The following is an 11,834-nucleotide window of genomic DNA, read 5'->3' as shown; positions in this document are numbered from 1 at the left end:
CGCCGGTTTGGGCCATCAAATCTTGGGCAAAGTATGGACTATCATATATTGCTAGAAAGCCCAGGATGTCTACTTTCCAACGCCGTTGAGAGCGCGCCAATTGGGCTTCTGTAGCTCCAGAAAATCCACTTCGAGTGTAGGGAGGTCAGAATCCAACAGCATCTGCAGTCCTTTTTGGTCTCGGAATCAGATTTTTGTTCAGGACCCTCAATTTCAGCCAGAAAATACCTGAAATCACAGAAAAACACACAAACTCATAGTAAAGTCCAGAAAAGTGAATTTTAGCTAAAAACTAATAAAAATATACTAAAAACTAACTAGATTATACCAAAAACATACTAAAAATAATGCCAAAAAGCATACAAATTATCCGCTCATCAGGTAGCATTTGGAAATGTTTTTGGTGAATACAATAGAGAAAATGAGCCCCACCATCACAGCAGCCACTTCGCGTGTACCACCCCGGAGTTGCACCAATTCGCGGACGCTGTTCCTGAGGTGCCATTTCGTGGCCGGCTACTCTAAATTGGCATGAAAACTTCCATTTTGTGGGTAAGGTGCGTGAAGTGGGACTGTTGACTCTTGGAATTATTCTCAGCCATGCGTAATTAGAGAATTAAAGTATTTTTCTTATTTTTTTAATAAAAAAGCCTGAAGTGAACTCTTCTACCAATTTATAAGTGCCATTTAAGAATGAAGTTAAGCTAATATTAAAAGCATAAAAAATCAGAAATGGTGAATGAATGAAATGAATCCAAGAAAAACAGCAATCAAATAAGATTTTCATAAATCTTTAATACCTCACTCTCTCAGAACAGAACAAGGAAAGGAAGTTGAAGTACCAGCTAAATAGCAGTGCTTGCTCAAAGAGAAACTCGTGGAGAAAGAGAAGCCAAGAACGCTATAGGAATGAAAAGCAACCACTATCAACGATACTAGAGATGTGCTGCTTTTGTTCTGTTTTATTTAGCAAGAAAGAAAGATCTTTTGCACAAAAGAAAAAGACACATGGAGACAAAGGATCACCTTATCTGATACCTCTATTTGGCTTAAAATATCCATATGATTGACTTTCAACGATAACAGAATAAGAAATTATAATCGCCATCTCTTGAATCCAACCAATCCATTTAGGCTCAAATTTTAGCTTATGCAATATAAACCATAGAAATGTTAATGTGCCTTACTTATATCAAGTTTCAGAGTCATTTCATCAATTAGACTCACCTTTTTATTTTAAGTAATTCATATATTCATGAGTTATAAGGATATTATCGGAGATTAGTCTCCCTTTCTAAAAGGCGCTCAAATCAGGGCTAATTAACTAATTCATGACTCCTTGAAGCCTATGAACAAGTACTTTGGAAATAAATTTATAAATCATAGAAGATAAACTAATTTATCGAACCTGGGTCATGTCTTTTACATCTGAGACCTTTGATATTGGACAAATTTGGATATGATTAAACCCCTTCAGCATTCTTTCGTCTACAAAGCAACTTTAGATTGCCTAAAAAATATTTTCTGCCATTGCATCCTAGTAGAACTAGAAACATTTAGAAAATATCAAAAGAAGCGTGGGTTACCATCATTGCGGCGCTTGAAAACGTAGCGTTCCATCTGAATGCAAACAACCACCCTTTATCTGAGTAGCAGCACAGCACTACTATTAATGCAAAATCATGATATTGTCTACATGTTTTCTTAGTTGATGCCAAAGGGAATAGCTTCTACAGTGAAGGCAAGATAATTGGGTTTGATCCAGCCTATGATCTTGCTGTTCTCAAGGTACATTCTAATCCTTTTTTTCACCTCAACAGTTGATTTCTTTATTTGTCAATCTTATAGGATTCTTCTTTATATGCCAATAATAATGATCCAGAGTTTCTTTTCTCTTGATCGTGTTGATGTTGCATAGGCATAGCTGACATTTTTCCTTAACTTGAGGCATCAACACTTACCTTCTAAGGTTCTAAAAATTAACAGACAATAATTTTTCTATTTGCATATTGATGTTGATGGGCACGAAATCAGGCCTGTGGTTCTTGGTCAATCTAACAAGTTACATGTAGGTCAAAATTGTTTCGCAATTGGAAATCCTTATGGATATGAAAATACTCTCACAACAGGGGTAATTTTTCATGTTGTTTCCATGATAGAACAAAATGTGTTGCACCTTCTAGGTGTTACTTCATTGTATTGAAAGAAACAGATGTTATGATGGTGTATTGTGTGGTGTAACTTTTGCAGGTGGTGAGTGGTTTAGGGCGTGAGATACCTTCACCAAATGGAGGGGCCATTAAAGGAGCTATTCAAACTAATGCAGATATTAATGCAGGCAAGCAACACACCTCATTTTCCTGATGTTTCCAATGCTAATGTTTGAATTGTGATGTTATGTGTGCATGGATGGAAAACAGGAAACTCAAGGGGACCACTGATTGACTCATATGGCCATGTTATTGGTGTAAACACAGCAACCTTCACCAGAAAAGGTAACTGTTATGTGTATGCTATTCTTCACTAATGTTCTAACTCCCCAAGAATACTTATTTTGCTATTTTTTACGCAATTTCAGGGAGCGAAATGTCATCAGGTGTTAACTTTGCAATTTCCATTGACACTGTTCTCAGGACTGTACCATATCTTATTGTTTATGGAACACCTTACAGTAATAGGTTTTGATCAACCATGTTTCATATCTTGTGTGACGTTTTTTACAGTAATAGGTTTTGGTAACGAATGAATGACATGTTTGATTGATGTTCAAACAACAACCTTTACAAGCATGCTAAATTACTAGCAATATTAATCTCAGATATAATAGCATGACTTGAGGTGCATAAATCAACTATTGTCATGTATCAATATATCAATTGAAATATCAACAATGAATACGTAGGAGTTTTTCCACTATCTTTCATTAAAAAAGAAATTACTAATTGATGTCGAAAGTGAGTTGCTTTGTTAGAGGTAGGTATATGATCTATGTTGATTTTGTGATTTAGCACAAAATTTGACAATACAGATAGCTCGACTAAGATCGTTTGACCTGAAGGTGAGTCGATGTAAGTCGAAATGTCAGTATAGCAACCGTCCAAGACAGTATAGCACAGAACATGAAATTGGACCAAAGCCAGATATTATGGTTCTCCACTCAACAAATCATGTACACCAACCATCATCAACATGGGGCTGTTGTCCCTTTCTACAAGTCTACATAAAGAAGTTGTTTTTCCTCAAGTTGTGTGTGCCCACAAATAATAGCACCACTGTTTTGCCCAATTGCTGCAGAACCTGAAATCAATGTCACAACTGCCAGAGCTATCTTGCTCCAAAAATGAACAATAGTGATATGTCAAACAAAAGCCATAGAGAGTTTCAGGACAACTGAAACTATATTCTCTCATGGCCTCAAATTCAAATACAAGGTATATAAAAAGGTTAAATTACACTAGACTAATCTTAAAAGTACACAAACATATGAGTGATTCTGGGAAACTCTGCTTGAGCTAATTGGGATGCAAATAAACACAATATGTAGCAAATAAAAAGGTACAAATCTACTGCAATAATAATACAAAGACCAAACAAATTAAACCATCAATTATGAAATTAAACATAAGCTGCTGGTATAGATAACAAATGTGAAAAATAAATGTGTGATATTGTACAAGTAAAAGAGAAAGCTTTAAGAATTTAAGATGCCACATGCACCACCTACAATCTTTTACAGCATAAACAGCTAAATATACAGTGTCCAACCAAGCCTAGCATTCCACGTAAAATCATTCAGCTGCACATGCATTTATTGAAAAAGCAACAAATATAGAACTTCAATTTGATCATAATCCCTTTCCTAATTGTAAACAGTATGTTCAATTATGTCCATGCTACTGTAAAGGTTATGTTGATTAGAACGAAGAATGTCGGATATTGATCACTAATTTTCTCAATATATTGAATATCTTTGAAGGATTAACCAAATAAGAACATAAAATACAATGTACTCTCTAAAATAATAGTTTTGTTAAAAATCGTGTCAATATACATCACTAAAGGAAGAGAAAATTCTTCAGAACAGTTTTGATTAGTTGTGCTTAAATCTTAAGAGTGCTTATTCCCAGCCAGTGGGAGCAACACCTCCGGGTGCAGGAATGGAAGCCTGTGGAGCTGGAACTGGCTCCCAATCACTTGCAGATGCGGATACAAAAGAACTTAGGTCAAATATATTGCCATCACAGTTTCCGACAGAACTATGGTAAGGCGTACCGATTTTCTTGCATATTGAGGGAGAACGATTCAACACAACAACAATCCAGAATTATTTAACTAGAACATATTAGAAGCAAATGCGACAATTATGTTGCATTAAATTTAACAGACTAATGGGAGAATAAATACAAAGACTTGATAGACAGAAAATTTCAATAGATAAAATTGAACTTAAATCACACATGTGACTAACAGATCCAGAGTGGAAATAATTATTCTTACCGGCGTCTGGGGCCCAGTTAGCAGGTGTAGCTACACTGGGTTGTCGAGGAACTGGTTCAGTCCAGGATTGTTCAGCTGTAACAGCCCCCATTCCCCATCAGCTGCAGGGAAGCTGGCAATGCCAACAGCACCAAAATCTTGAATGGCATATTCTGGGGAAGCTAGTAATTCCTCATCCTCTTGTTGCTTGGCCTCTTCAGGTTCTCTATAGAAGAATAAATCCACCTATACATGAAAAGTCGACATAATTTAGCTAAAGTTCAAAGGAAACAACATAATAACGCTACTATCTTTTGATAAAATATGAAAATTTTTGGGTAATTCAGATGAATAAATAGTTTGGGGTTCAAATTATGCAGATGTTCTAAACCAATTTTTGCTACACGCCTGTCCTAAACACCTTTTAGATTATTTAGGACAGGCGTGTAACAAAATTGGTTTAGAACATCTGTATAATTTTGAACCCCAAACTATTTTATCATGTGAATTATCCAAATTTTTTACACCTGTATGTACTGCAAGAAAGATTGTTCTAAAAAAGTGCATACCAGATGAGACATTTGCAATGCAGACATTGGGAAACACACAATAAATCTAAAAGAGCTACAAAATAATAATAGTTCAACCCGTTAAGAGCAAAATTAGTTTACCATCACATCCCACTTAAGCCCTGGACGAATAGTACCCCTCATCTGCAGAACCATCCTTGCTAATAACCAAAACAGACAACCAATACAGTGCTTCCCCTTGTTATTGGCAGGAATGGTAACATCAACATAGCGCATCGGAGAATCAGTGTCGCAGAAGGCAATCGTTGGAATATTTCCAAGAGCACCTTCCTTAATGGGCTGCACATATTTTAAAAAATAAAAAAATAGAAAAGCAAACTCAAAATGAGATAAACTAATAACAGAATTTCAAACTCCCATAAAAACATATTGACAGTTAATTGTGAAACAACATACACCACTACACTCAACACAAGTGAAAAAAATAAGTTTCAAACATCTAAAAAAAGTGGCACCTGATGATCAGTCCTTGGATCAGTCAGAATGAGTAGGCGAGGCTCGCTATAGGATATCTGCATCTGATTAGTGAATGTTCCAGGAGTGTGCCTTCCAGCAATTGCATTCGCACCCGTGTATTGGGCAAACTTCAAGACTGCCCTCTGACCATATGGCCTAGCAGACTGAACAATGATGTCCTGAGGGTTCTCGATGGCAACAATAATCCTAGCAGCAAGTTGGAGCTTCTCCCATGTCTTGCCAAGGTTAATTATGTAAATACCTGGGGACAAGGAATACGAAAAATCAACCAAGCCATAAAAATATTTTTCTACTGCAAAGGGAATCATCGGAAAGATTAAAGGCGTGTATATGTTTCATAAATTTTAGGATAGAAGTTGCTTTTTCATCAGAAACTCATTGGAAAATTATGATAATAAGCTGTTTTGAAAACAATGTGATAATGCAAGTACACATATTCATGTCAAAATCCTTATTAATAATTAAATTAACCCTTTCAATCAATAGCACAAAGCAAATCGAGAACAATTGACAAACACTAGTCTATAACAAACTAATAAAATGTCTCCCAAAAAAAGAACCCTACACACGAAAAGATAAATAGAAGAAAAAATGCTAAACCCATTGAAGAGCAAGGAGTATCTAGACCCCAAAGAAACTACACAAATATGTGTTCTTCGTTAGATTTCAAGAACTAAACTAGTCGTATAACCCCAAATAAAATATCAAAAGAAGAGTGGGTTACCATCATTGCGGCGCTTGAAAATGTAGCATTCCATCTGGAAGTCGCAGTTTTTGGTTCTGAGATGAACCTCAGCTGCGAGCATCATTTGGATGTCTTGCTTCTTCTGCGAGAGCTGGCGCGACACTGCAGCGGTTGTGGCGGCGGAAGTGGCCATCGTTGGGGAGGAGAGTTGGTCTCTTGAGAAATTTGTAGCAGTCGCAGTTATAAAGGAAGAAGGTTTCACGACTTAGGGTTTTAAAAGGGGTGTTTTTCTCACCATGGGTTTTATGGCCGGTTGAAATTGGGTTACTCTAAATATATAACCGGGTTTATTTTTTGGACTCTACTTCAATCTTAGACTCAATAAAATCTAAATATTTTTGTGTCCCAATTATATCATGTTTAAATTAGGTTAAAATTGAATCTTTAAAACCTTAACAACAATTTATAAAAAAAATTATTTATGATACACTTATTTATAAAAAAGAAATTTATTATTAAAAAGTTGATATCCATATTTGAATTTAAATTTATGCATAAATTCTAATTTGATGCTTTTTTTATCTATTTTCTAATTCAACAAGTGATTAAAAATAAAACAATAAGCTTATAATTCTTATAACATAATATTAAAATTAATTTAAAATATATATCTTTTTTAGTTCCCTTAGGATACACATGGATCGAGTGAAGCCGAGTTCGCCTTGACTCGGACCTAGACTGAAATAATGACCGGGTCTATTTTTAAGACCCTTATCCGATTTTAAACTCGGTAAAATCACACTAAATTAGCCCCTAAAATATTCGAGATCGGATCATGTCTTTGGACTGAACCGGACTATGTGCATCCCTATTTCTCACAATCAATCAGTTGAGATTTGAAAAGTATAGATGTCATTCCAAAATGGTTAAAAATCTTAAAGATAATAAAACCACTAAAATTACTTGAAATTATCAAATATTTTAAACAAAATTACCTTTAAAATTTGTTAATGATAAAGATATTTTTAATTATTCTAAAATATGATAGAAATAATAAAATATAAAATGCTATTTTTTATAAGTGACAAATAATATTTATATTTGATAAGTTACTTGTATATTTAATTTGAAATTTTGTGAGAATATTTAAATGATTATTTAAAAAATATATTTACTAACCAAAATTCGATCTCTAGAGTTTTTGGATTTTAAAAAAAAAATTAGCATTGACAAAAGAATAAAAAAGATATTCACTTATCATAAAATTATCAAATTTTAAAGATAAAAATATCTTATTTTTTAATTGTTTCGCATGATGTTTTGTTTGATCTCGATACAAGATATCAATCAAACTTGTATCAATGATCTCAATTCGAAAAGCAAATAAGATTCCTCTAAAAAAAGTTCAACCCAAAATTTATCGACTAAGTGTCGAAATTAACTTTGCAAGTAGTCGAATGAAAATTATAACCAATGTATTATTAATTAGTAATGTAGTATAAACAAATATTTAACATGAATAAAATGAAAATAGAAGTAAACATAAATTTAAAATTAAAATAATAAGAAAAAAAAGAAAAAAATATTGGAATACTAAATCAAACTGAAAACTAAAGAATAAAGCTTGAAATTGAACGAACAGAAATGAACTAAAGTGAAATTGGAAATGAAATGCATAAATCAAATAAATTGACTCTCAACACTCACATATACTTGCACTCCATGATTTTTCATAGTATTAATGTGATTGAGAATTTATAGAGCTTTTAGTGTAATTTTGTGTTGTTTAATAGAAGTCCCCCTAAGAACCTTAGACTTCTATACACTCATTTCTTAGTCATTAAGTAGTTATCAAGGTTCTGAAAACCGAACCGGTTATCGAACCACTCTAGCTACTGGTTCACTGGTTCATAGGTTCAACTGGTTCGATCGTGGTTGAACCGAAAAAATCGTGTTATAATAAAATAATAAATAAAATATAAATAAACACATGAAAATATAATTATATTCTAATGTAAACTTTAAAATATCATTCAAATTAAAAGTACTACATAAACCAGAATGTTATAATCTCATTCAAATACAAATTCAAAAGTCAAAAAATAAAACAACCAATCAAACATAACATAGCAACATCAAAATAATCCAAATTTGTCATCAATCATCAAAATCCTCCATAACTTGCTGCAGATTTGCGTCATTGATATCATCACCTTCATTTCCACTACTTGGACTAGAAAAAGCAAGTGGTGCAGCATAAAATGTACTACTACTACTACCACCACCTTGATCTAAATCAGCATCAATATCATCTAACAAAATATAACACATTATCAATAAATTAAAGATCAAAATATAATGCTTTGTCATTTTGTTAATAATTAAATAAAAATTGAAGAACCAACTAGAAATATTATATTGAATCCATCTATACAATGATTTCCATAAGGAATGGGGAATGATAAGGAATCTCATTAAGGAAAGAATTGGAAATGGAAAATACCTTCCTCCTTTCAGATGTCAATTGTGGGAGAGTCAACCTTATAACTTCACCGTCATTATTTGGAGTCATACCAACATCAGAGCTAACTATGGCTTTCTTAATAGCCTTCAAGCTGAATGACAATACAAAGAACCAGGAGTTCATTAAGAAATACTTTACACACAACATATACATGTGATTGAAAAATGCCTCAAATGAGATTATATGCACTAATAAGCACTTCTCGCTCAGAACTAATATAATAAAATCTACAGAGTGTACATGAAGTAACAAAGACACATAGACCATAACAAAAACCCCTTTATTGTTACAATAACATGGATAAGATCAAATTAATGTTTTTGATCTAATTCAACAATAATCAATCATTATCCTTTATCATGGATAAGTGCACAACATACTTTGATTTGTCATATGGTTGTACCAGAAGAGAACTGGCATCAGCGGTGCTAATTTGAGCAATGCTCTTCAAGCTAACTGGACTTCCATAATATTCCACCTAGAAACATGTTATAAAATTACTCAGCTACAGAAATAAACTATTGATGAATACATTGATATCTAGTTCATCGTATAAATAATGCATTATGGTATAAGCAATGTGGTGGGTTGGATCAAAAGTACAAGTTGCCAATTTGGTGTGGCAGTTTCCTTAATGTAGGTTTCGTAGAATTGTTAGCAATACTAAATAACAATGTGACAAGCAGATGAAGTACAAAATCATGTCACAAAATCAGAGTTCAAAAAATTCTTTGTTCACAAAATCATCTCTCAAAATCAGAGTATACAAAATTAGAGTTCACAGTGACAGAATCATGTCACAAAATCAGAGTTCACACAATCAGATTTCACAAAATCAGAGTTCACAAAATCATGTCACAAAATCAGAGTTCAAAAAATTCTTTGTTCACAAAATCAGAGTTCACAAAATCAGAGTTCACAGTTTCATCAGATTTCACAGTTTCATCAGAGTTCACAGTATCAGATTTCATCACAGCATCAGAGACTCAGAGTCAGTTCATCATGCAACAGTTATTCAGTGATTCAATCATACAATCATAAGTTCATAACTAAAATAAAAATTACCTGGAACTCTATTGCTTTATCTCAGAGCTCGAAGGCACCTTGACTCCTTGAGGCTTCAGGCTTCACAAATTCAACCGAACTGCGGAGCTGACGGCGCGACGGTGCTGATGGCGTGACGGTGCTGACGGCGCGACGGATCGTGATGGCGTTCAGGCGTTCTCTATGTCTCTCACTCTCTCTGACCCTTGATGAGAGTGGAGGTGAAGTGCTGAAGCTGAACTGTGGGTGTGGGAGGAGGCAAGTGCGATTGTGCGAAGGGCAAAGGGAATTAGGGTTCACTCTCACGCAAAACGGCAGCGTTTTGCTGCACAGCTAAAAAACCGACCGGATTTCGATTCGGTTTGACCAACCAGTAACAGTCCGGTTCGTCGATTTAACGCCGATTTCCTAATTTTACGGTTTTTCTTATTGTCCGAACCGCTTTAGCGTCCGGTTCACAATTCGACCAGTTCGACCAGCCGGTTCGAACCGATTTTCAGAATATTGGTAGTTATCCCACACGGGTGTATCTTGTCTTTCAAAAATTTCAACCAGGTTCTGCTCCTATCTCGTGTAAATCATTACAAGTTCATGGAAGTTATTAAATAAGATCAAATTTGCTATTTGAACACGTTTTAATTGTGACCCTCAGATTAAATTTTTGACCGTCTTCACCTTTACTCTATTTCTAAAAAATTGTGTGTAACTAATTTGAGCATTACTTTTATGACGTAAAATTTCAAACCAAATCTTATTATTTCTATTATTATTAGCTAGTATCATTTAAGCCTTTTAACTCTTAACTTTCTCATATTTAAATACAAAAATAATCACTATCATTTTTATTATATTATCTTAAGGGGCCTGCTACACATACAAGTAAAAAGGCCGTACAAGTTTTACAAGTTATCAGCCCAAACTTCATTAACACGCGCATTAACTCATTTTGAATGGAGCGTAACTACACGCGCCCCACTCAAATGGTTCCTCTTCGTCTTCTTCTTCTTCTTCTTCTTCTCTTCTTCTTCTTCTTCTTCGTCTTCTTCCTCTTCCTCTTCCTCTTCCTCTTCCTCTTCCTCTTCCTCTTCCTCTTCTTCTTCTTCTTCTTCATTTTTTTTTTCGATTTTCATGGTTTCTGAAATTCTTCTTATTCTTCTTGCTGCACGTTCTTCTTCCTCTTACTCTTCTTCTTCTCCTTTTCTTTCGTTTCTGCACATTCTTCTTCCTCGTTTTCCTCTTCTTCTTCTTCTTCATTTACGTCTTTTCTTTCTGTTTTCTCGTTTTTTTTCGATTTTTCATGGTAAAATCGTCTTTGAAGAAGAAGAAACAGCAGAAGATGAGGAGGAGAAAGAGAAAGAGTTCTGAATTATGCATAAGATGTACTTCAACGAATTTTGGGTGTATTTTCTTAAATCCTTTGGGTGTATTTTCTGTAACCCCCAAAAGATTACAGAAAATACACCCAAATGATTTAAGAAATACACCCAAAATCATGCATAATTCAGAACTCTTTCTCTTTCTCCTCCTCATCTTCTGCTACTTCTTCTTCTTCAAAAACGATTTCAGAGCTTGATGTCAAAAAACAATAGAAATCGAGAATAACGAAGAAAGAAAACAGAGAGAAAAGCACGTAAATGAAGAAGGAGAAAGAGAAGGCAAGAAACAAAAGAAAAGAAGAAGAAGAAGAGGAAGAGGAAGAGGAAGAGGAAGAAGAACGTGCAGCAAGAAGAAGAAGAATGTGCAATGAAAACGTGTCGTAACAGTATGTGGAGGAACTAACGTCAACGACGAAGAACAAACCAGTGAGAAATGAGGAGAAAAGAACGATCGAAAAAGAAGGAGAAGAAGAAGGGATGTAGCGCGTCATACGTGGAGCAGCACGTAATTTGATTTTATTATTTAATGAACTTGTAAAGCATACAAGTCCAGAGTTTTTCCTTATCTTAAATCATATTATATCAATTTAGCTAATATATGATGATTACTAATACATAAATGATAATATTAATAATGTATAATTAATATTAGGTAAATTCTA

At 34.2% G+C, this 11,834-nt stretch overlaps 1 protein-coding gene and 1 pseudogene across 1 annotated transcript; one reads left to right on the top strand and one right to left on the bottom strand.

Moving 5' to 3' along the window:
* Positions 1 to 1,704: 1,704 nt before the first annotated feature.
* Positions 1,705 to 2,685, top strand: LOC107472314 (protease Do-like 5, chloroplastic; the record flags this gene model as incomplete). Its single annotated transcript, XM_052256946.1, has 5 exons — positions 1,705 to 1,789; positions 2,010 to 2,131; positions 2,251 to 2,338; positions 2,421 to 2,495; positions 2,579 to 2,685. Coding segments are annotated over 5 exons (477 nt in total), but the record flags the coding sequence as incomplete, so codon positions are not given.
* Positions 2,686 to 4,117: 1,432 nt separating this feature from the next.
* Positions 4,118 to 6,443, bottom strand: LOC107472312 (40S ribosomal protein SA-like; annotated as a pseudogene).
* Positions 6,444 to 11,834: the final 5,391 nt, after the last annotated feature.

The sequence above is a fragment of the Arachis duranensis genome, chromosome 2 (assembly GCF_000817695.3).
Source record: "Arachis duranensis cultivar V14167 chromosome 2, aradu.V14167.gnm2.J7QH, whole genome shotgun sequence".
Taxonomy (NCBI): Eukaryota; Viridiplantae; Streptophyta; class Magnoliopsida; order Fabales; family Fabaceae; genus Arachis; species Arachis duranensis.
This window is presented reverse-complemented; position numbering and strand designations above follow the sequence as displayed.